Consider the following 23,347-nt stretch of genomic DNA (forward strand, 5'->3'; position numbering starts at 1 on the left):
TGGGATGGGATGGGATGGATCGAAGGCTTGTTGCGTCATAGGCGCCGATAAGAGGTCGCTTGCATGCAAGGCGAACCACTGATCAGGATCCTTTCCCTTCCCCCGCGGAACCGATCCTCCCTGTGCGAAAGTAAAATGTCTTGCATGCAACGGGCTCAGCCGTAGCCTCGTCGTCGGGGTTGCCTCTGTCAGCAATATTTTTCTTCATCTCTTCTCTCACCCCTCCTTTTTTTTTTTCTGTCTTCCTCGGTTGAAAGTCCTTTATCTGGCTTGCAGTACCGTCTCTTGGCCGGCCGTCCGGTACTCGGACGCTGCGATCGAGTCATGCTTCTTTGATTTTTGGGTCGGCGTGACACGAAGTGTCTGCTGGACGAGACGGGGCATCGCGCACGCATCACACCGCTGTCAGCCAACGCAGAGTCACGTCTATACGCCCACGACTTCGGGAGACAGCCCGTTGCAATCCCGGCCATTGAATTGATTTGATACGGCAACAGCGGCGGGGGCCGGGGGAATAGAAACTCCCTTTGCCTCGTCGCGGGCGGGCTTGTTGCAGTCAAAGTACCTATGTCCAAACAGTGAAAGGAGTCAGGGACAGGAGCAAGGGATTTCAAAGTGCCGGCGGTCCTTGCGCGCATCAAAGTTTCGGAGGTTTCTTCAGATACGGGAAGATGCGGCGGAGCTCTCTTCCTCTCCCTCTCGCTTTCTTTCTCTGGGTCCGAGGTTGGGCTGGCGGGGAGACGGCGCCGGCGGCGGTGTATTAGTTGAGGGACCAGGCAGGCACGTGGGTTCGTTTTATATTGCCAAGTGTGACGGGACAAAGCGAGGGAGCCCAGTCGATGGTGCTGTTGACGAACGTTGCAGAATAAGGGCGGGCCAGGCTTGGGGGGGGAAAGGGGTAAGGGGCGGAAAGGGGAAAAAGACACTGCGGCAACACGGCAAACAGTGCGTTAGGCAAGGTAGGTAGTTAGCCTTTCTTTAGGTGGTGCGCTGCCGAGCTAAATGCGAGCTGAGGCGGTAGATGTGGGGAGGACGGACAGCGTCCGTAGAGGGGGAGAGGAGAGGCAACGGCATGGCATGGGACCGCCGCCGCCGCATGGCACAGGCAGTGTCGTCGGCAGACTCTCCCCCGGATTTATACCGCGTGATGCACAGGGCGCATTTCCCAAAACAGTAAGAGCCGTTCGGGGTACCCGCGGCTTTACACGCCGCACCCGCTGCAAACTACAGGTAAGTAGGTAGGTAGGTAAGCACATACATTGTACCTACGGATGTCACACACCTCACTGTACTTCGTACATGCAGCAGCACCTCGCGAGGAAGGGGACCCCCGTGTTGCTGGGTGCGAATGAACCCAAGACAAGAGTAGCAGCTGGTTTATCTGCCCCTCGGTCGCACCTTGCACCTCGCACCTTGCACCGTCCCCGTCCCCTCTTCCTGGTCGGCCCCATAAATGTTCCTACGGTATCCGTACCGCATGGAATAATTGCAGCTGTCCCTACTGCTCGCTTTCGTCATTGCCACGACCCTTTCATCTGAAGGTTTCCTCTCCCTGAGCCTGAAAGGTCCCAGAGGCCCGCTGCCTGAACGTCTTAACCGCTTACACCCTTCCATGCCCACCGGCGAAAACGACATCACTAACTTCCTCGCCCATAAGGTAGCATCCGTACCTACCTACCTACCTACTACCTATTAAACAGCAAACAACACCGGGGCGTGTCCCATTGCCTTTGCCTTTGCCTGTTTCGTACACCCAAACGAAGTCGACCTCTCGGAAACAGGAGAGGGGGAAAGCGGCCCTGTACCTCTTCCGCCTCTTGGCTTGCCGAATCGATCCAATCTCAATCTCGACCCCGATCCCCAGACCCAGACCAGACCCAGACGCCAGTCACGAATCCGGGACCCAGACCCAGACTCGATCCGAACCGGCCCCCTTTCCACTCCCACCCTACCTACCTACCAGCCTATTTTACCTACCTACGTAGCCATCTACCCATTGGCCGCTGACAAGAGACATCAAGCCTGTCTGCCTCTCGATCTCTGCCCTCGCATCTCGCATCTAGCATCTCGCATCTCGCGTCTCGCATCTCGCCTGCGTCAACCTGTCTCACCTCGGACAGCCAGCTCTTCAGCCGGTGATGGACGCCGCGATACCAAGCTGAACGACATAGGAGCCAGCAATTCTTCTCTTCTAAACCCCCTTACCCTTTATGACGGGACTCTCGGCAATCAACAAGAAGCTACACAATATGGCGGCCACAGTTGCGCATGCCAATCCGGTACCGAATCAGATCGGCGGAGGAGGCCTCTCCAAGATGATGGGCGGCGGGGGTGGTAGTAATAGCAACGGCCACGGCCATGCGCAACAGCAGCATGCCGACGCTGGAGTTGGCCCCGTCGCAACCCGGAGGTTGACTCCCCAGGACTTCCGCGTCGTGAGGACACTCGGAACCGGTACGTTTGCCTCCCCCCACACCCCGGGCCGTCTCCTGTCTCAAGCCCGCCGTGTCTCGGAAGACCGTTTGCTAATCACACTCGTTGCGCCCTGCAGGTACCTTTGCCCGAGTCTGCCTCGTAAGGCCCGCCAATGCGACCGACGAGGAGCGCGATACCGTGTTTGCTCTGAAGATCTTGCGGAAAACAGAGGTCATCAAGCTCAAGCAGATCGACCATGTCCGCCACGAGCGCATGATTCTCGGCGACGTCGCTGGCCACCCCTTTATCACGAACCTCATCTCATCCTTTGCCGACCGCGATCACCTGTACATGCTGCTCGACTACGTCCCTGGCGGCGAGCTGTTCAGTTACCTGCGCAAGTTCCGCCGTTTCGACGAGGAAACGGCCCGCTTCTACGCCGCAGAGATCGTCTTGGTGCTCGAGTATCTGCACGAGCAACAGGGGAGGGTCGCCTACCGCGATCTCAAGCCCGAGAACCTCCTGCTGGACGGCGAGGGCCACATCAAGCTGGTCGATTTTGGCTTCGCAAAGAGGTTGAGTAATAGCGCCGGCCAACCGATCGAGACGTACACCCTCTGCGGCACCCCCGAGTACCTCGCCCCCGAAGTGATCCATAACAAGGGCCACACGACGGCTGTCGATTGGTGGGCGCTTGGCATCCTGATTTACGAGTTTCTGACGGGCTACCCACCTTTTTGGCACCAGAACCCTATCGAGATCTACAAGCAGTGAGTTATTCTATTTTGCCGAGGTCGACCGGCCGCTGCCGCCGCTGCCGCCGCTTGTTTGACGTAGCACAGCCGCTGACTGACAGCTCAGAATTGTCGAGAAGCCGGTAATGTTCCCGCACGACCCGCCCGTTTCGGCCGAGGCACAAGACTTGATCAGGTCGTTTTGCACCGTGGATCGATCCCGGCGGCTAGGCAACATCAGCGGAGGGGCCGCCATGGTCAAAGAACATGCCTTTTTCCGGGGCGTCAACTGGGACGATATCTACAACCGCCGCGTACGGGGCCCCATCATCCCGCCGATTCGGTATCCAGGCGACGCCCAATGTTTTGACATTTACCCCGAAGACGACGGCAAGCGGGAACCGTACACGGACGACATGGTCCAGAAATACGACCAGTATTTCAAGGATTTTTGACGATATCTCGACAGAATTTTTGTTTTGACTTCTTTTTGCACGAATCATGCGCTGGGAGTTGTTTGCTCGGAGATGCCGGATCTTCGTGTTTTTTTCGTGTTTTTTTTGCATACCTTTTATGATACTCCAACATGTAACTGTACCAAATGCGGTTTGGGAGCGAAGGTTAAGAGGAGGAGTGAAGGTTGATAGTTGCGACAGACGATGGCAAATGCTTCTAGGCCTCGTGTACGAGGAACTGGCGCACGCCAGTCCAAATGGTGGGGGGATTCTGCTGGTCAAGCCCTGGATAAGCAACTACGGGGAAGGATTATCATTTATGGCGTTTAAGCGGCGTTCACAGGTCGCGTCTACCACAAAGGAGGCGAGCCCATGAATCTCATCTGGAATACCGGAGGAGAAAAGCTCAGATCAAAGAATAGAAGAGGAGCTTCAAGTTGCCTCGGTATGGATGCAAACCTCTGCTGGCTTATCTCGTTGTTGCCCTAGCGCCGTATGCGATGTGACAATATGTACAACAGAACAACGAAGCAAACATACTGGACAGCATGCTGACAGACTCCGTCGTCAGAGCGTACCGCGAGCCACGCCAGAGTCCATGCCATGACTGTAATCCGTGCCGGGGGGGGGTTGTCTCATCTTCCTTGAAGCTAGCCGAGACGGGCGTGGCACATGTTCGAGGGGCATTTGCTTGGGTAATATGGGCCACTACGGTCACTTCACCTGGTTTGGACCAGGCGACGCGTTCCCATGGAGATGTAGAGGTCTCTCTTGAGGGTCAATGAGAGGGGAGACGGAGGTTTTTCCATGTTGGCAACACACCCATGGTCGTGGTGGTCTGGAATGCGGTATTACTGCATAGAGAGGGATGGATGAATGCCATCATGGTTGCTCGGGTTAAGGGAATTTCGAATAGGCCGATGGAGGTGTCGCCGGGGGAGGAGTTCTACTTGAGAATGAGACTGACGACGCTGTGAGGCGAGTTGAGTGATGTATGAAGAACGGCCGGATGCGCGGGTTACGAATAAGGTGCAGAAAGGGGGCTACCCTACCACCCCTATGCAGGGGACTGCTGGGCAGCGTCTCGGTTGTCGAATGACCGCTATGCCGTGTTCCGAATTTACTGGTTTGTCTTTTGTGTTTGTTTTTTGTATGGAAAATACCTATGGAGTGAAAGTGACTAGCTTGATGGATCAGATATCGTTGGTTTTCTATGTGCGCCTTGGTGTGAGTGAGAATGAGAGGTGCGAGATGCGAGGCTGGCGGGCTGTCAACTGTCACGCTGCAGATCGCTAGCAGTTCTCATAGGGCAGACCAGACTCGTTCAGGCGAGGTAGCGCAGGTAGGATAGGCAGGGGAGTACGTACCGGAGACCCTCTTGGCGGGAAACCTCCATCTATCCACTCGACTGCATTCAGCTTCAGTCCCGGCTCTGGCGCAGCTGCTACTGCACTATTCCTCATCCTCCCATCAACTTACCTACCTACCTACCTACCTATCTGCCGACCTATTCTCCAAACACGACGACCCCTCCACAAAACGCCGACCATCGATTCCAATCTCACCTTCGACTTCCTCCTCGAGGCTGGCCGACGCTTCAACGATTCTCCTTCAACCTGTCGTAACGCCAAAGATCTTTCGTTCGTTCCGTTGGCGGACAGCAACGCCGTTTCGGGTCTTGTCCCTCCCCCCCCCCTCACCCTTTCCTCAGGTCAGCAATCCACCGACTCGACCCGACCCGACAAAACCAGAACCATCACCGGATAGACCAGATCATACTCGACTCGAATCGCCTTGACTCGACCTTGCCTTGCCTCTCCTATCCCACAATCTCCATTCCATCCGGCCAGAACCGCGCCTTCACTCTTCGTTCACTTCGAAAATAAGAATACCCCCCGACATGACCAGCTGAGTGCAATAGCTCCAGGATGTTCACTCTGTCCAGCCTCGTGCAGAAGGCCCAGCAGTTGGTCGACCCGACCCAAGGCCTGAACCTGACCAACTCGGACAAGAATCCGTCCAAGTCGTCGCTCTTCCAGAACCAGTTTCGCCTTCCCAGCACCTCGACACCGCTGTACGAGATCAATGCCGAGTTGACCATCCCGCCCGCCAATGCCACCTACGGAGGGAAGGACCACGATCGAGGCTACCACTATGCTGGCAAGCTGCATCTCTCCGAGGGTTATATGTGCTTCTCCACAACTCCCTCAAGCTTCATCCAGTCGGCGAGCACCTCGACTAGCTCTGCTTTCACTGGCCAGACACACGGCGGGGGCCCGAGCGGGAATGGCTTCACCTTCCCTCTCTGTGCCATTCGCCGCGTTGAGAGGCTGAACAGCCAGAATTTCCAGGTGCGTTGGCTTGCTCGACTCTGAATCCCGGCTTGTGACCGTGACAGCAGTCCGTGCTTCCTTCACCCCGCAAGGCAATAAACTGACGAGCTGCTCTGCCACATAGTTTGCCTTGGCGATTACCACCTGGAACGGCATCACCCAACAAAGGGACAAAGACAAGGAGACCGCCGCCGAAAAGGAAAAGAAGGACGGCAGAGAGCAGAGGATCACGATACACCTAGCCGGCACTCGGCAGGGCTGCGAGCGTTTTTGCGATGGCTTGAAGAAGGGCCTCAGGGCCGGCGTTGGTAACGTCGGCAAGTACAAGAAGGTTGTCGGCGAGTGCTACTCCGAATACCTTCTCAGGTCGGACGACAAGAAGAATGCGAGCCCGCCCGACGCCGGTTTGGGCATGATGTTCCGCTACCCCGGAGACCCCAAGAAGTTGCGCGACAGGGCCAAGATGCGCCTCTGGGCCGAATACCTGCGCGACAACGGTCGGAACATGACGCTGATCCGTCAACCCACCTTCCACAAGCTCATCCGTGTCGGCCTGCCCAATCGACTGAGAGGCGAGACCTGGGAATTGACCTCGGGATCCATCTACCTCCGGCTCGAGCACCCCACATTATACGCCGAGACACTGGCCAAGTACGAAGGCCAAGAATCTCTCGCTATCGACGAGATCGAGAAGGACCTGAACCGTAGCCTTCCGGAGTATCCCGGCTTCCAGAGCGAAGAGGGAATCGGTCGGCTCCGGCGCGTGCTTACCGCCTACAGCTGGGTGAACCCCGACGTCGGCTACTGCCAGGCCATGAACATCGTCGTGGCGGCACTGCTAATCTACATGTCCGAATCACAAGCCTTCTTCCTCCTGTCGTCACTCTGCGACAGGCTCGTCCCAGGCTACTACTCGACCACCATGTATGGAACCCTACTGGACCAGAAGGTGTTCGAGTCGCTTGTCGAGAAGACGATGCCCATTTTGTGGGAACACCTGGTGAAGAGCGACGTGCAACTTTCTGTCGTGTCGCTGCCTTGGTTCCTGTCACTGTATATAAACTCTATGCCTCTGGTCTTCGCTTTCAGAGTGTTGGATGTTTTCTTCGTCGAAGGACCCAAGGTTCTGTTCCAGATCGGCCTTGCCATCTTGAGAATCAACGGCGAAGAGCTGTTGGACGCCGCTGACGACGGCGCCTTCATTTCCATCCTCAAAGGTTACTTCGCTCGTCTGGACGAGTCGGCACATCCCAAGTCAGAGAACCCGAAGCTGCGTGCTGTCACGAAGTTCCAGGAGTTGATGGTTGTGGCGTTCAAGGAGTTTTCCGGGATCACTCACAGCAGCATCACGGATTTGCGGTTAAAGAATAAGGACGCCGTTCTCAGCAACATCGAGAGCTTCGCAAAGAGAACAGCTCTTCGGAACCTAGGCCCCGACAGCAAGCTCTTGGCGACAGAAGAGCTGGGCGCCCTATACGATCGCTTCTATACCATTCTGTACGAAAGACAGCAACGCGAAAGCATTATTCAGCAAGAGAAGCAACGTCGCGCGAAAAACGCACGGCCTAGAGCGCGCGATGTTTTTGAAGCCAACGACGAGCACGTCGAGAAGGGCCGCGTGGCACTCGGTGCTAGCACTAGCCTGATGGATTACGACGCCTTTAGAGAGTTCCTCGCCAACATGGCCAAGTGGGCCATCTCCGACTCGCCCACCACGCCACGCCGAGATACCTTTGCAGACAAGGACAGGAACGCCTATACTAGCCGCCGACAGAACAACGGCATGTTGTCTCCTTGGGGCTCCAGTCCGGAGCCCGCCGACCACGAGTTCATGCAACGGCTCTTCAAGAAATGGGATGTTAGCGGTACAGGCGCGCTGACCCTGGCCAACGTCGTGGCTGGTTTTGCGAGGATCAAGGGCAAAAAGGATATCATGGGCACCATCACTTACTTCTTCGAGCTGTATGACGATGACGGCGATGGCAAGGTTGACCGTGAGGGAATCTTACGCATCTCCGAAGCTTTGTTGTTCTTGTCGAGGCGGGGACTTGAGGGAACCCTGAGCCCAAGTGCCTCTACCCTCACGCTCGGCACTCCCAACGGACAAGGCCCCGAGCCCGGTCTACCCGGGATTTCGACCAATGAGAAGTTCTTGGGTAGCGTCAGTGCATTTATAAGACGGTGCTTCGAATATGCTGATCCAGATCACCCGAACAACAAGATTCACGAGGAAGAAAAGCACAAGTCTGCGGACGACGGCGGAGCGTTTGCCATTGGCGACGATGACGACGAGGATGAGGAGGATCTCCTTGCTATGGACTCACCAGCAAGTAGTCCGTCTAAAGCAAAAAAGTTGTCACCGGAGTCGCCGTCGTCGTTAGCCGAGGGCAAGTCGTACCAGCCTGCCGCAGGGCAACGACGTGTCTCCAAGGCGCAATCAGAAGCGGCAAATGCTGCACTGGACCCCGCCAACCCTCTTCACATGACACTGCCAACGTTCCGCATGGTTGTTCTCGCCGATGAGCTCCTCGAGCAGTTTTTCGAGTCCTCCTTCCCGACGTCCTTCCATCTCATTGAGGGTCTGCCGTCCGCATCAACGCCCACGTCAACGCTCACGACCTTCTCCAGCCTAAACTTCGGACGTGCGCCAGTTGCTGCCCTAAATCCCGCTGCCCAAGGAGCGACCCGTGGCCTTCGCGGAGTGCTGGACAACATTGTCACGGACGGCATGCGTGTCGCTGCGGAAGTGCGAAGGAGGATGGAGGAGGCGCAGAAGGAGCTGGAGAAGAACGCCTTACCCGGACAACGAGACGAGGAGGAGGAGGACGACGCAGATATTGGGGTGGAAATCGGCATCAGAAAGGGCACGGCCGGGGGCAGCGCCGACATTGAAAGACGCAGTGTCCGGAGCGAAGACCGAGATCTGCTCGACGGGGCAGACGCCGAGGCTGGGGCCAACGGCGGCGGCAAGGAAGGGCAGCTCGTGGACATTGAGCCGACGACCCGGAGCGATGCAAATGCCAAGGGCGTTGTTGAGTTTGAGGGCTGAGGGCAGTTGTGTTCAACGTGCCACGCAAGAGCAAGCGTTGCGCACGTTGGACAGGGAACGTCTGAGACAACAAGCAGGAGATATGGGTGGCTAAGCCCATGGTGCCGGCCTGATCAGGAGAAGGCAGAGAGCGGCGGTGGCAGTTTGCTGGAGGACTCGGGAGGAATGCAAGGCAATTCAGGGAGGACGGATGGGTGGGGTTGGCAGTGGTGTTTTGCCCTTTGGCTGGCTGGTTGTCTGGCGTGTGTGTGCGGTAGAAGGAAGGTATTTGTGGGAATTGGTATTATACCTGCTAACGGCCTACTGGTGGGAGTACGTTAGGGATTATGTTGCCCGAGAGGTAGGCGGCTAGATTACATGGTCACTCGAAAAAAGATGTTGACCGTTAGGAGGCCTGACTGTGTTAAGGCATCGTCTCGCCACGTGATGTTGAAGAAGATGCCGGTCGCGCAGTAAGTATTAGTGCGATAGATGGGTCGGAGAGGCTTGGTAGAGTAGTGTTCCGCGATGAGCAGTAAGCAAGAAGTATTGTCATCTATCATCTATCACACAAGCCTATGTATGGCTGGCTGTCTATCATTAAAGAGCTTGTCGGAAACACGTCAATCTCATCCCTTCAGGGGGGAAGGGTTGCAAGCTGCCGGACGCTCTGGCATCCTCTCGCGCTACTTCGGCCGCCCTCACACTCATATCTGCATACATAATGATCCTTTCAGAGGCAGAATAGCGTCAGTCTATCTATCTCTGGTTTTTCTCTAAACTTTCTTGAGGGATTTTTTATTCTTTGTAGAGATGCGAATAAAACCAGAACGATCTGCCGCCAGTTATCACCCCGCACAGGCATGTACTAACGTTATTACGCACTCGATGGAGGACTAGTTAAAAAGGAACAGGCATAAGAGCGAGACCGAGCAAAGTCGTACATTAAGATTAGAAGCATGGTGGGGATTCAGCGGATGTGCTTTGCAGGCGGATGTATTCATGATGTAGGACAAATTACTAATATCCCTTTGAATCATGATCGACTTACAAAACTCCGCACTCCGCCACTGAAGTAGCCTCCTGCCTACCCAGCGGATGTTAATAGCAGGTTTTATGGCTGCCACGGAGTTTACCTCTTCGTGGAAGTCGTTGAAACTCCGCAAAGTTTAAAATATCTCTTGAGAAGACGATGCGTCAAAGAAGCATGATTGTCAACATCATGAGAAATATAAGAGAGCTCTGCGCATCCGTGAGATTCAAATGTCGCATGCAGATACCATACTTCAAGTTTTCAACTCTCTCTTGAGTTAACTCTAGTCATGCCTTCTATTCCTTTCAAACAGTGGGCGGCGGTGCTTGAGCAGCACGGCAAGCCTCCAGTCATTGTTAAAGACAGACCTATCCCAGAAGCCGTTCCGGGCAGTATCGTTGTGAAGATCCTCGCCACACCACTATCACGTTACGCAAGAACCGCGCTCGACGGCACGATCCCTGCTCCCCTCCTCGATACGCCCTTTGTCCCGTGCCCCAAGAGCTCTCGGACACGTGTACAAGGTCGGCAGTGGCACAACGTCCTTTACTGAGGGAGACTTGGTGCATGTCGGGCCTGCGTCATAGCTCGCGATGATCCAAACGTATTCATCATGCAAGGAAACGTCAAGGGGCCGCCTAGCGACAAGACAGACATATTGGCCAAAGGAGAGTTTCGTGACGGTGCTCTTCAACAGTATCAGCGCGTCCCACTCGAGAATGTCTACCGTATAGACGAGACACTCGTCAGAAAGTTGGGCGTCGACCTAATCAACCTCTTCTCCATCAGCGCATTCTCTCCAGCCGCTGGAGCCATATTTGAGTCAGCGAACCTCAAAGCCTGCGACACAATCATCATTGGGCCATCGGGTGGATCGTTTGGTGGAAGTGCTGTTGAGTTGGCCTTGGCGGTTGGAGCAAACGTCGTTGCTCTTGGACGTAACGCGAAATTGTTACAAGCCATGAAGAATAGCTTGAAGTCTTCTCGGCTCAGCACCGTTCTCATGACGGGCGACGTCGAGACCGATGCCGCTGCTAAACTCGCGGCCACGCCTGGTGGTGGAGGGGCAGACATTTTCAACGATTGGTCTCCAGGTGGTGTCACTGTCGCTCCCTTTCTACCGGCGGCTATTCGAGCGCTCAAACGAGGCGGGCGAATCGTGATCAGCGGCGGAGCTTACGGCTTGTTGGAAGTTCCGTACATATCAATGGTGTTCAACAAGTTATCGGTCGAGGGCTCCTTCATGTGCAATCGCGAGTCTATGATAAGACTAATTCACATGATCGAATCAGGACAGCTTGATATCAGCACTGGAAGTGGCACTCAGGTTCGAAAGTTTGGACTCGACGAGGTTGGTGAAGCTATCGTCGCCACTAAGGAAATAACTCGGTGGAGGAGCCACACTGTTGTTACTCCCAACCAAATAAACTCATAGCTGACTAGTGTTTTTGTTGGAATGCCAATCGGATTATCGATAGGAAAGTGGATACAGCGGCATGGATAGGCTAATCAGATCACGCATATTCACCTCCGCCAGGTCGGCCATATCACGGCCTCCGTCGACTGCTGCCCTTCACTTAGACTCTTCCTTTAACACAACCAGAAATCTACGAATAACCTCATCTTTTGAAAAGTCCATTCACTCGAGTGACCTATGATACCAACAAGTACTAATTGAGATGGTATTGCCGCTCGCCACCAAGAGCCCATCTAAAAATCTAAAGGCATGCCTAGGCATGCCGGGAGTGTGTGAGGACATTCCCTAACAGGATCAAAACTAGTAAACGCTCCTAGATTCCCTTTCTAAGGTGGACCACCAGGGACGGGTGTAGTGTTCAACCACCGGTCTCCAATCCAGCGATCATACTGACGACCGTAAACGCAGTAGTAGTAGCTACACCGGTTGCTTCTATTCGGAGACCACATGACATAGTTGCCGCCACTACCCTGAATCGGTGTATTCACATAATTCTACTGGGGTTTGAAAAGCAATAGTGTATTATTGGATCGATTTTTATTTTCATTTTCAAGAAGCAGACAGCGGCAAAGAGTTCCTGATATGTTGTTCATGGGTGGGGATTATATGCAAGCAATCTATACCTAATGTCCTTGTTGATAGGGTGGTCTTGTTGGCTCTAACACTCTGCATTGTTTGAGGGCTGTTCTCGGTGGGGAAAGAGGTTGGGATTTATCGCCGCCCTCACTAGTCTGATCTGCTTGCTCCCTGTCTGTCGCGGATGAATACCCCGTTTCAGCTAACTTAAATTCTCAGAGGAGACAACACTTCTGGAAGAACTGGCGCAAAGCTAAGGTATCGGGGCTTAATTCGGATCCGCCGGGCCTCGAGCCCCACGGCCGCGATTGTCCCATCAGGTTATGGACTCCACCACGGGCACCCCGGCTAGCCCTTTGACCCTTATTGCCCTGCGCCTGCCCAACGGCAGGCCTAATTAACCTACCAACTGAACACAACCACCAACGAAGAGAACCAACCGAGCATATCCACCACTGTGAATAGTGGCACTTGGCCCTAAGGTTCAACCAATCGATCACCTGTGGAAACCAGCACCTTCCTGTTTGGACGAGAATGGCCGAGCACGCCATTAGTATTTGAGGTCAATTGTGGCTTTTCTACCAGTGGAGGCCTGGCCAGTAATGGCGTGCTTGACTTTTAGAAGTTGGAGGGAGTTTTAGATAGCGGTGACTGCCTTGGCGATATGGGTTCTGAACTGACTCCATCCCGATTCGTGTTTTGGTCCACTCAAGCAGTCCCACAGAGAGACGTTGCAACCAACGGTCAAATTTCCTTTTCGCACCCAACAGGTGAACGAATCCCATCCTGCTGTGACTTATTTATACGAGAGAGGCGCTCAAATGCTATCTAGAACCTCTCCCCCCTTTCTACAATCGTTCGCTGCTCGCGCCCCTGGGTCTGCGATCCCCCGTTCCTCAACTATCTACTTTCCATCACGTTGAACTGCAGCACGCCAAGTCAAAATGTCCTCCAACACCAGCTGTCCAGACGCTTCTACCCTGCCCACATTCGACGACCTGTCCGGCTTGCCCAGGAATGTTAGTGTCGGCTTCGTGCCCGTCGGCAGGAACGGTTCGCACGAGGCGATGAGTAGCTGCTGTTCGCCCGAGGCCGTCAATATCGCTAGCGACTGCTACTACTGGTGCGAACTACCAACGGACGGCCTCAACGGCTTCGCCTCGTGTCTCGTCCGTCGTGGGATGGCGGATGGGATCGTCGGTGTGCATGAGAGCAGTGCCGCCAGCTCGACAACTAGCCGGAATTTGACGGGACTAATACTGTGGGCGTTGTTTGTCACAAGCGCGCTGCGCCTGTAGTTTGGTCCCGGAGGAGTGGTGGCAGAGCAGGAGGAGGTGGCGTTGTGCCCGATACGCGTGGGAGGGTTGTCGGGACGCCAAATCACAACCTGCATGTTTTCGTTAAGAAGTGGAACGGGTTGTCGATGCTTACTCAACTGCGACTTTGCGATGATTAGACTTGCAGTACAGCTAGGCAGAATTGGGAGATGAAAGTCGCTAGACTTGGCAATCCAGGAGGAAGTGAAAGGGAGAGGTTTAATAATAGCTTGGTTAGGAAGGTATTTTGTGACATACTCAATACTATAATATTGCCCCCTTTCTTTTTTTTCGATTTTCACTAATTTGTTCGATCTAATCAGCCCATTCCACCAACTCTTTTCAACTTGCTGCCGATATGCTTAGGAAGTCAATACATCCATCTCTCTTCGTCCTATCCTTTCCATCCGGTCGTGAAGTATGCACTCAAGGTATGCAACGTTGATCAGAGTTGTCTGAGAGTCTCGGGATTCTTACAGCTTGCATCGCTCCATGACAGTTGCGCGTTGTCCCTTCGTCCTGTCCGCGACCTGGGCAATACCATGCAGCGAAGTCGTCGCATAAAGGGCAGCGTCCGCTCGACCTCATTTGTTCTGGCTTCAGTAGCTGCTGTTTGCCCCAGGCCGTCAATATCGCTGGCGACTGCTACTACTAGGGCGAACTACCACGAGTATAACATCCTTGTTTTCAATTCTTAGCTTAGCGCTGTGATCTACACCAACCCCTGACATCCCGCCCAAGGCAGAGCCGCCCCCCGAGCACGGCACAGACCGAGGGTCGGAAGCGTAAGTGGGGTACGGAAGAAAACATGGGTCCATCCTCCGTTTTGGCCATGCTGAGTCATCGGATATCACTCCCACAGATAAGACTGTACTCACTGGCTCGTATATGGGAGAGCGGGCGGGATCCCAAGTTTTCCCGTGGGAATGTGTTGCAATGAGATGCGAAAGTGGTTCGTGTACCGGAAACAAAAGTTGCAAGCAGGTTGGCATGAAGGAAAGAGTGCAGAGGGTTTCCATCTCGTGCCTGGTTGTTTGTATTCGCTGTCAATGACATTGCGGCAGATGGACGAGTCGTTCGTTGTGAGCCGGGGGTCGCCAAAAGAGTCCTACGCCGGGATCCCGCCGTCCCGTCTTGTGTTGTCCCACACCACCGGCTTGGTTTCAGCCGGTGGACCGCCCCGCCCCTTCGGCCCGGACCGGCGCTGGCGGCAGCATGCAGCTGACCCTTTACCTCACTTACAACACCCCAATTTCCAGGAATCTCTCTTTCATAAATCCTCATCCTCCCCATGCATGTAGCCAAGTGAGCCCTGCAATTTCCGTGATCCCGCACGCTCTCTCCCTTACTGGCCACACGAAGGGCCAGCGAGGGGAGAGATCAAGATCACCGTCCTCAGCGTCTCTTTCCAGGATCTTCCCCGCGCTTCCTGCTGTCACCCTCCGGTACACCTGGCCGACCAAACCGTTTCTTCCGCCATCGGCCTGTCTCCCTCAATTGGGTCCCGTCGCCCGTCTTGGCTCGCTTTTTCGTTTACGTCTGCTTCCGTCGTTGGTAGGCGAAGGGCTTTATCCACTTGGACACCATACGCGCCGGTGCTGCTCAGCGTTCCTGAGCTGGTGATCTGCGTAACCTCGAAGCTTGACAAGCAGTTTACTTGACCCTGAGAACTGACGCTGTTCCGGCATCACATGGAAAAACCTCGTCAGGAGCCGCGGCATTTGGCCTGCTGGGGGGAACTGGATGGGTCGGTTTGCAAAACGGGCTGTGCGAAAGGGGGTGATGTTATAGTTGAGCTACATTTTCGTTCCAATTTTCTGCTGAGAAGTACGCTTTGAGTTTATAACTTTCCTGTGTAAGAGAACCAAATCATTCTGGTCATTTCATCTCATCACCTATTTGGAGAGCATGTTGTCGCTCCGCCCTCTCTACCTCCTGGCAGCGCTCGCGTTGAGCGGCACCGTCGGTCCGGAACCCTACAACACCTTCGACGGGCCCGGGTTCCTCGCCTGCCATGACGTGGCGGCAGTCCACGACGCGAGGAGCGTGGACGAGATCCAGTCAGTTCCTCTTCCGGGACGCCGCCGCCGCCGGCCGGAAGGTCCGCGCCTCGGGCAAGGCACACATGTGGTACGACACCATGTGCTCCAATGACCCGGGCACGGTCATCATCCGCACCGAAGGGGGTCAACGGCATCTTGAGGTTCGACCTCGCTGCGGGCACCGTGGTCGTCGAGACGGGCGAGACGTTCCTGCAGCTGGCCGAGTACCTGCACGCGAGGGGTGCGTCGGCCGGGCACACGCTCGTCAACTGAGGCATCACGCAGGCCGGGTGCGTCGCGATGGGTGCGCAACGGTCGTCGATCCGCGTGTACTCGATGGTGGCGGCGGGCGCGCTGGAGATGGACGTCGTCGACGGCCACGTGAAGCTGATGCGTCTCGTGAGGGACGATGGCGACGACGAGTGGCTCGCCGCGTCCACCTCGCTCGGGTTGCCGGGCGTCATCGTGAGGATGAAGTTCAATATCTACCCCGACTCCAAGGTCTATGCGCATCAGAAAACGTGAGCCTTGGGGCCCTTACGGCAGGTTGACGTCGACTGACAGAGGTGCAGGCTGGAAGAAAAGGACGTTCTCGATGGTGACATCTACGACATGATCGCCCCGTACGTGACAGCCAACCTCTGGGTAACCAAAACCTCCTTCTCCTTCACATGCCCATGCGTCTTCTGAATCCGAGGCTGAACACCTTCAGTGGTGGCCTTGCAAGCGCAGGTTCCACCACCGGTACTACGACGTCGTCCCGACGAACGCCAGCGCCCGGGAGGGCTTCCAGAACACGTTCTCGGTGACAGACCTTGAGGAAACGGCGGCACGCACGCTCCTCGACAGCGGCCGGTACCTGGCGACGTCCAATGTGCTCGACTTCCCCAGCTTCCGGCCGAAGGTCGGCGACCATACCAGGTTCAACGAACCGTTTTGTGAGTGTCCCCTCCCCCTTTATTTCTCTTCATCCGGATTCCCGACTTTGATAGATGGACCATCTCGGATAAGAAAAGCAACGTACTTGCCTTACGAATCTTGAAATGGAGAAAAATAAAAGACCACAACCTCGCCATGGTGCTCGTCGACGAGTTCCCGTGCCGCCCGCACTGGACCAAGAACACCAGTGAGGTCTTTGCTCATGCGGTGAAGAACATCGACCCCCGACGTAAGCCCGCGAACTTGCCGCTGATCCAAAAATTGGGGTTTTTCGTCCGCTGAAACGCAACTTTGCTTCGGCACATTGCGCACTTCAAGGCTGTGAGGGAGCAGTTCGACCCGAAGGGCATCTTTAGGAGCGTGGTCGGCGAGGCTATCGAGGCCTACTGAGACCGAGACAGCAGGTTGAACGGAGGGTGGGGGGTGTTTGTGTTTTCTAATTCCATACTTGACGAGCGAACGATTGACTCTCCGCCTACTCCGAGTTTTGAATTGCTTCAGTTCCTTCCGGCAAGACAGGTTGCCTTGTGTACAAGGCAGCTATGCTACGAGACATCTGGACTGGCTCATATCTGTGATGATGGCTCTTCTAGTTCACCTTCGTCAGCATAAAACCACAGTACACCACGACCGAGAACATCGATGAGGCCAGCAGGAGTGAGTTCTCTCTACTGACCTCAAAGTCCCATCCTATAGATGCTGCCGCCCACTGATATTCCCTCTATGCTACACAGACCACCCTACTCCTCAATCCCTTTCCACGGGTTTCAGCGTCACCATCAACGGCCCCTTCTCCCACGTGATGTAGCTCTTCTGCACGAGCCAGTCCTCCATCCCGGGACACAGCTCCATGTCGTAGTGCCAGAGAGTCTTCGCCAGGAGCAGGCGGAGCTCGAGCCACGCGAGGCTAGGCAAGACGGCCATTGGTTAGCAAAGACGACGTTCCTTTGCAACCAACATGATGCATAACTCTGTGATGAAGAAAAGGGGGAGAACAAAAATGGGATGGACCGCGAAGTATTGATACGATGGGAAAGCGAGGGCAAATCAGGATCCGGGAACGACTCACTTCTTCCCGAGACAGTTCCTCGGGCCGTACGAGAACGGCTCGTGGACGTCTCGCTTGTCGTCCTTCCACTCCGGGTCCTCTGGGTGGATCCAGCGCTCCGGTACGAACTCGGTCGGCCGGGCCCAGTTGTCCGGGTGCGTGAAGGCGACGTACGGGTTGACTGACACGAGGGTCTGCCGCGCGGAATATTTAGTCAATGCTTTTTACCCCATCCCCTTGGCCAGCGAACTCGTTTGAAAAAAGGGGGAACAGGAAGGAGAATGAGAAAAGGGGGGTTCACTTACGCCTTGGGGAACCACGTTGCCGCAGATCTCGGCCCCGCCCTTCGGGACGATCCGCGGCAACCCGGCGCCGGCCGGATTATACAGCCTTAGCCCCTCCATCAGCACGGCCTGCAGGTACTCGAGCCCGACGAGCCCGTCGACGCGGATGTCCTCGGCCCGCGCGAATCGCCCGCGGATCTCCCTCGTCAGCAGGCCGTACGCACGCGGGTTCCGCAGCAGGTGGAAGGTCGTCCCGGAGAGCACCGTCGCCGTCGTCTCGGTGCCGGCGACCATGAAGACGGCGGCGTTGGCGTGCATCTCCCTGACACTGAGACCTTTGGTGTCGCCGTCGTCACCGTCTACTCCTGCGCCGTCCCCGCTCCGACGCAGGACGAAGCTCCAGATGTCGGGCTTCGCGTGGTTCGCCTCGGCGAGGCGGCGGTCGACGAGGCGGCCCGCGTAGTCGGTGTGCTCCTGGGCCTTTTTCTTCAGCGGCGCCGCCGTGACGGCCTGGACCAGCGGGCCCAGCAGGGGGATCTCGAGGAGCACGACGCCCCAGATGACGAACTTGAGCCCGGCGAAGAGATTGTGGACCCAGGGGATGTATGCGCCGTTCTGGAGGAGCAGCAACGGCTCGCCAAAGGTGAGGTCGGCCATGATGTCAAAGGTGCAGAAGTTGTACAGGTCCACGATGTTGACCCGTCCGCGGCGGTCATGGCGGCCCATGGCCTCGACCATCTGGTCGGCGTAGGACGCCAGCAGCGGCTCCTGGGCCTTGAGGGCCGTGTTAGAGAAGGCGTGGGTGAAGATGCGGCGCTGACGCGTGTGGTCAGCCGGCCGGGTCGTTACGATGCTGTCGCGACCAAAGTTCTCGCCGCCGAAGTAGCGCAGGTCCTTGGGCATCTCGGACCGGAGGGGGCGGCCCATGATGTCTTTCCATGCCTGTGCTATTGGCCGGTCAGTTGAGCGCAGCGAGGTCGGCGGAGGGGGTTACGTAGGCAGTTCACGCACGCTGGATGTAGGAGAGCTCGTTGGGAGCGACGCGGACGGCTCCTGGGTACGTCTTGTGGATTTCGCGTGCTTTGGCGGCGTAGTTGCCCACAAGCATGTGAATGTTCTTGGGTACCGGGCTGAACCGCCAGAGAAGCGGCCCCGGGTAATGGCGTAAGGGGTGGAAGAAGACATTGTATATGCCGAGCAGGAAGTACTGTACACACAACAGATATATGAATATCATCAGTTCGATACGCCCCTGTATTTCATGTTGGTTGTGAGACATACGTAGGCAAACGTCAGTTCAACAAGGCGAAGAGCAATGGTTCCGTAACTCGACGCCATGGTGTTTTCGTTACTACGCAGTTTCCCACCGTAAATGTCTATTATCAAAAAATCTAGAGGGATGGAAAAAGATAGATCATGCCCAGCTGGGCCCCTCTGGTGAGCGGCGGGTTTATTATCTACCCAAGGGTTCCAGCCGCAACGAATACGAATTCGATGTGATGCGATGGTTCACGGCGGCCAAGACCCAACGGATTTTCCGGATTGGGCCAACTCAAACGTCGCTGTACGGGATTCCCCTGATTTAAGCTGAAGGGGGAGACACACGTCGTGGTTGAAACTCAACCGCTCGGTTCGTTTCAGGAACCGTTTGCTCGGGGCAATTTTGACAGCCAGCCACTCACGAAGGAGATATATATTTATATAAACGAGTTGGAACCGCGTCGTTCAAGCCATGACCGTGGCCATGATCCTAATTAGACGAGGCCTTTGGGGATGTAACTAAACAGCTGAAAAGGGCAGACGCGATGCGAAGCTGGAGCAAGGGCGAATACTCCGTCGACTCTTGTAAGTTGGCCGTGACGAGTAACATGGGTGTCGCCGTCGTCGCATGTTATGCAGGGAAGTTCCGCCTCCAGTGAGCTTTCACCACCTGCACTGATACGGTAGAAGTAGGTATGGGGCATGCTTCCGGACAGTACCGTACCTGTAGATTCGCAGCAGCAAAAGAAGGAGGAGGGAAGATCCGGGATTGAGACTTTGGATCAGTCAGCAACCAACACACACACAGACACAGACACATACATACACCTTCATCACCTCAGCTTTATCGATAAGGCCATAGGACGCAAGACGTAAGGCGTGATCGATCACGGACAGGCAAGCCCTCCCCCGCCACTGCCCGTACTCACCGCTCGTCATCGGCATGTCTACGTCACGACCACGCCGGAGCCTCCCTAGCATTCTTCATCGGCCTCCCTCACAACCCCCATCTGTCTGGCGTCCTCTCATTCGTATTTCAACGCTTGCCAACATTCCAGCAAGCGTTTGAGAGTAAACGAAAATAGAAAAGGAACAATTCCAACAGAAGGGAGAGAGAGAGGGAGAAGAAAAGGAACTCCAGAAACATAACCCAGGCAAGCGCAAAACCCCCCAACCTAGAACATGGCTCCTATTTTGATTGTCGGCGCCACTCGGGGCCTCGGGGCGTCCCTCACCAAGCAATACGCCGCGGACCCCGCCAACACCGTCTACGGCACGACGCGCTCGAAAGAGGGTCCTAAGGGCTTCCCGGAGAACGTCGAATGGCTCCCCGGAGTCGACCTGACTGACTCCAAGGTCGGCGAGACCATTGCCAGCCAGCTGAGTAGTGGTGGTTCTAAGCCGCTGTCAACCGTGGTAAGTCTTTCGCCCCCCTCGTCTCTTCATACACCCACACGGAACTCATCGGGGCGGCCCAATCGTCTAACTCACCACGCCACCCCCCTCGGCAGATCATCACGGCGGGCTACTTCGCGACCGAGGACTTCAGCGCCGACAAGGGCCCGGACTGGGCCGAGGAGCAGCGCATGTACACGACGAGCTCCATCGCGCCCGTCTTTGTCGTCCACGCGCTCACGCACGCCGGCCTTCTCCAGGGGGGCTCCAGGGTCGTGCTCGTCTCGTCCGAGTCCGGGAGCATCACCCTCCGCCACGAGAAGGAGGGCGGCGGCAACTACGCCCACCACGCCTCTAAAGCCGCCCTGAACATGGTCGGCAAGCTGCTGAGCCTCGACCTCAAGGAAAAGGGCGTCGTAGTCAGCATCGTTCACCCGGGCTTCATGCGGACCGAGATGACCAAGGGCGTGGGCTTTGATAAGTACTGGGATGACGGCGGTGGTGAGTGCTTGTTGCTCTGTCTCCGCGGTGAATGGATCGCTGACATCCGTGTGTGTGTCCGAGCCGCAGCCGTCACTCCCGACGAAGCGGCCGAGAGTCTCATCAAATGGGCGTCACAGCTCGACATGTCCAAGACAGGCGAGTATTGGGCGCCGAGAGGCCCGGGTAAGTGCCGACGTTGTGGTTGCACTTTTTAGAAGGGGGGGGCAAGACATGGACTGACACACGCCAGGCGATATTGGCACGGCCGAGCCCGTGCTGGGCAAGGGGCTCTCGACGCCTCTGCATCTTCCTTGGTGATTGCTGATCGCTCGAGAGGTTCTAGCCGGCCTCGGCGAAGTATGAGATGCTGTTGTAAAGTGGTTTTTTTTTTGAGGCGGGTCCGGATCAAATCCACGGCGGATCAAGTGATGGCTAGAACGCCAGTCTATCATGGTTCGGACTGGGGGTGTTTCGTGCGAGAAGTCGAGAAACCGGTGTAGGCTTCATGGGTGTTGAGTCGGGCTTTGGTGGTGTTTTTTTTTTCGGAAGGGGAGGGGGCTGGACCGTGGGCGTGCATGGCATACCGCCTATTTCCCGTGCCACACATTGTCCCGCTCACAGGGAGCAAGTCAGCGGGCAGTTGTGGTAGCTCAACGGCGTCAAGAGGCGGCTCATGTGTTCAACGCCGCAAATGAGACGAACGACTCTTCTTGATTGCATCCCCGCAGTTCCCGTGGCCAGGGTATAAGAAGCCAGCTGAGCACTGACGGGGACAGCAACTAGCTGTCCACTAAGAGTGACCGGGATGCTGTGATCATGGGGGAAAGCAGGAGATAGAGGGGTGGGCTGGTGGTCGCAATCGCTTTCGTTGCACATGACTGCATTGGCGATGGGGACAGTGAGAGATTCGTACTGCCCAAAAGCCAAAAGGCAATCTCTCTCAACACATCGCGCGGGCCAATATACGCGTCGTTCGGTCGGCCTCTCCCCTGCTGATCGTTTTGCGGAGCATTTACGGCAGACCGCAGCTGTCGATATTAATCAAAGCCTCCTCCCCTCCACAATCATATGCTCAAATGAAGATAATGAACAAGCTCCGTCGAAAGATTTTTTTTTTTTTATCTAGCTCCAATGCTCTTAGTCCATTAAAATGCTCGCTTACGTTTCAGATTGGCGACGTCAGCCTGGAGAGGCTGGGATGACGCTGCTTTCTACTCCGTACATCTTGTTCAACGGGGCACCACAACGACGGAGGTGGCTCCCCGATCCGATCACGAAGCGAAAGGGAGTGAGTGAGATGACGAGAAGCATCGTGGAAAGTAGAAAAGGGTGCCTCTAGGGCACACCTGTCGCTGTTGCTGTCGATGTCACTATCGCCACCAGTCTGTCAAGTAGCAAGCGTCAGAGGTATTTGGCGCGCGTCCTCCAAGTCGTCTTGGTTGCTTCCTCGAGCCTTTTCGAATTTGCTTGCACGTTGCTAGCCAGCTGAAGATTGACTGACATGCCAGTAGTATGCGAGGAGGGGTGGGAGCTGGGGGCCGATCAAACCAGATCGCCAGCGGCTGAGATTGGAGGGCCTCTTGTGTGTCTCCCTCGCTGAGGAGAGGGAACAGCGAGTACGATGCCTGTTTGGTGTACTGTACGAAGCTTGGCAGGGCAAATCGGCATGTTCCTTTACGCTTATTGCTGAATGAGTGCCAGCGTCGATCTCGACTCGACTCCTGCAAACACCCAAGTTACAACGTGCATTCGCCCGCTAAAACAAAGCGGGTCCGTTTCTTCTCTCGATGGCGACGATGGCGGGCAGCGGTTGTTTGCGCTCGGATGATAGCTGAGATCGAGCGACCAACCGAATTGTCCGATGCAGAGCAGCTATTGGGCGCCACCGAGATGGCCGGGCCTTGTGGGGAGGGAGTTGCGGCCGAGGGACTGGAAACGTCACGGGTCTAGCGGGAGACCAGACCCAAGTGCGTGTGCAGTGCGCACCGACGACGAAAAGAGCGGTCTTGCTGCCGCAGTCGGTGGCGTTTCGAGGCTGATTGATGGTATTGAACGAGGGGGATACTCTCGAGTCTCGACTTTTGGACGCCTGCCGCTGTTCGACCTGCTACCCGGGCTAATGACATCCAAAGCGTTCTCCTGCACCCCATGTTTGCTTGGCGCAGTGAGATGACCGGGGTGCCCAACACGAGGTTGCACTCCCAGCACTTGAGATGGGGGCGACAACCCAGGGCCCTGTGCTACCATTTGATTCTTCTGATTCTCATCTCCAACATGCAGACTCCATACTTTAGTTGCTCAAGTTGCCAGGGACTGGGTGGACGTAGAGCTAGCTCCATCTATCATTTTGGTCCCGAGGAAGAACATAAGGAGGTGCCACGGCCATCTGGACCGCCGAGCTCTCTGTAGACCTTCGAACGTGCCTGTCCGAAGACGGACGGAGGCTTCGGGAGAAATACGGTTCTGTTACGTAGGTAGCGTTAGCCTCCGACGCTCCGTTCAAAGGGGGAAGAAAAGAAAGAAATCCGG

At 55.8% G+C, this 23,347-nt stretch overlaps 8 protein-coding genes across 8 annotated transcripts; 7 read left to right on the forward strand and 1 right to left on the reverse strand.

Annotated features, from left to right (window-relative positions):
* Positions 1–1,448: 1,448 nt before the first annotated feature.
* Positions 1,449–4,057, forward strand: CDEST_07865 (Putative serine/threonine-protein kinase, active). Its single transcript, XM_062924024.1, has 3 exons — positions 1,449–2,454; positions 2,552–3,185; positions 3,277–4,057. Exons 1-3 carry the CDS (start codon positions 2,211–2,213, stop codon positions 3,602–3,604), a joined length of 1,206 nt encoding a protein of 401 aa, XP_062780075.1. The 5' UTR covers positions 1,449–2,210; the 3' UTR covers positions 3,605–4,057.
* Positions 4,058–5,064: 1,007 nt separating this feature from the next.
* On the forward strand, positions 5,065–9,639 carry CDEST_07866 (Putative Rab-GAP-TBC domain, EF-hand domain pair, Rab-GAP-TBC domain superfamily protein). Its single transcript, XM_062924025.1, has 2 exons — positions 5,065–5,955; positions 6,062–9,639. The coding sequence occupies exons 1-2, from the start codon at positions 5,533–5,535 to the stop codon at positions 8,984–8,986; spliced, it is 3,348 nt and encodes a 1,115-aa protein (XP_062780076.1). The 5' UTR covers positions 5,065–5,532; the 3' UTR covers positions 8,987–9,639.
* A 648-nt stretch (positions 9,640–10,287) lies between these two features.
* CDEST_07867 (Putative GroES-like superfamily, alcohol dehydrogenase-like, NAD(P)-binding domain superfamily) lies at positions 10,288–11,764 on the forward strand (the record flags this gene model as incomplete). The annotated part of the gene is made up of 3 exons (XM_062924026.1): positions 10,288–10,522; positions 10,586–11,349; positions 11,723–11,764. 3 exons carry the CDS (start codon positions 10,288–10,290, stop codon positions 11,762–11,764), a joined length of 1,041 nt encoding a protein of 346 aa, XP_062780077.1.
* A 1,120-nt stretch (positions 11,765–12,884) lies between these two features.
* Positions 12,885–13,539, forward strand: CDEST_07868 (uncharacterized protein). Its single transcript, XM_062924027.1, has one exon. It carries the CDS (start codon positions 12,996–12,998, stop codon positions 13,347–13,349), a length of 354 nt encoding a protein of 117 aa, XP_062780078.1. The 5' UTR covers positions 12,885–12,995; the 3' UTR covers positions 13,350–13,539.
* A 1,736-nt stretch (positions 13,540–15,275) lies between these two features.
* On the forward strand, positions 15,276–15,521 carry CDEST_07869 (uncharacterized protein; the record flags this gene model as incomplete). Its single annotated transcript, XM_062924028.1, has 1 exon — positions 15,276–15,521. The coding sequence occupies one exon, from the start codon at positions 15,276–15,278 to the stop codon at positions 15,519–15,521; it is 246 nt and encodes an 81-aa protein (XP_062780079.1).
* A 188-nt stretch (positions 15,522–15,709) lies between these two features.
* CDEST_07870 (uncharacterized protein) lies at positions 15,710–16,630 on the forward strand (the record flags this gene model as incomplete). The annotated part of the gene is made up of 4 exons (XM_062924029.1): positions 15,710–15,930; positions 15,982–16,054; positions 16,122–16,347; positions 16,470–16,630. 4 exons carry the CDS (start codon positions 15,710–15,712, stop codon positions 16,628–16,630), a joined length of 681 nt encoding a protein of 226 aa, XP_062780080.1.
* A 465-nt stretch (positions 16,631–17,095) lies between these two features.
* On the reverse strand, positions 17,096–18,959 carry CDEST_07871 (Putative cytochrome P450; the record flags this gene model as incomplete). Its single annotated transcript, XM_062924030.1, has 4 exons — positions 17,096–17,255; positions 17,418–17,590; positions 17,702–18,627; positions 18,692–18,959. 4 exons carry the CDS (start codon positions 18,957–18,959, stop codon positions 17,096–17,098), a joined length of 1,527 nt encoding a protein of 508 aa, XP_062780081.1.
* Positions 18,960–19,411: 452 nt separating this feature from the next.
* CDEST_07872 (Putative short-chain dehydrogenase/reductase SDR, NAD(P)-binding domain superfamily) lies at positions 19,412–21,355 on the forward strand. The gene is made up of 4 exons (XM_062924031.1): positions 19,412–19,725; positions 19,777–20,356; positions 20,452–21,001; positions 21,069–21,355. Exons 2-4 carry the CDS (start codon positions 20,123–20,125, stop codon positions 21,134–21,136), a joined length of 852 nt encoding a protein of 283 aa, XP_062780082.1. The 5' UTR covers positions 19,412–19,725; positions 19,777–20,122; the 3' UTR covers positions 21,137–21,355.
* Positions 21,356–23,347: the final 1,992 nt, after the last annotated feature.

Source organism: Colletotrichum destructivum, chromosome 5, assembly GCF_034447905.1.
Source record: "Colletotrichum destructivum chromosome 5, complete sequence".
NCBI lineage: Eukaryota > Fungi > Ascomycota > Sordariomycetes > Glomerellales > Glomerellaceae > Colletotrichum > Colletotrichum destructivum.

Bases quoted from the DNA above. Each gene is read 5' to 3' on its own strand.
- CDEST_07865 (XM_062924024.1), top strand. From the start codon at position 2,211: ATGACGGGACTCTCGGCAATCAACAAGAAGCTACACAATATGGCGGCC. The intron at 2,455-2,551 runs GTACGTTTGCCT...TGCGCCCTGCAG, and splicing joins CGTGAGGACACTCGGAACCG to GTACCTTTGCCCGAGTCTGC. The intron at 3,186-3,276 runs GTGAGTTATTCT...CTGACAGCTCAG, and splicing joins CCTATCGAGATCTACAAGCA to AATTGTCGAGAAGCCGGTAA.
- CDEST_07866 (XM_062924025.1), top strand. From the start codon at position 5,533: ATGTTCACTCTGTCCAGCCTCGTGCAGAAGGCCCAGCAGTTGGTCGAC. The intron at 5,956-6,061 runs GTGCGTTGGCTT...TCTGCCACATAG, and splicing joins TGAACAGCCAGAATTTCCAG to TTTGCCTTGGCGATTACCAC.
- CDEST_07868 (XM_062924027.1), top strand. From the start codon at position 12,996: ATGTCCTCCAACACCAGCTGTCCAGACGCTTCTACCCTGCCCACATTC.
- CDEST_07872 (XM_062924031.1), top strand. From the start codon at position 20,123: ATGGCTCCTATTTTGATTGTCGGCGCCACTCGGGGCCTCGGGGCGTCC. The intron at 20,357-20,451 runs GTAAGTCTTTCG...CCCCCTCGGCAG, and splicing joins CTAAGCCGCTGTCAACCGTG to ATCATCACGGCGGGCTACTT. The intron at 21,002-21,068 runs GTAAGTGCCGAC...GACACACGCCAG, and splicing joins TTGGGCGCCGAGAGGCCCGG to GCGATATTGGCACGGCCGAG.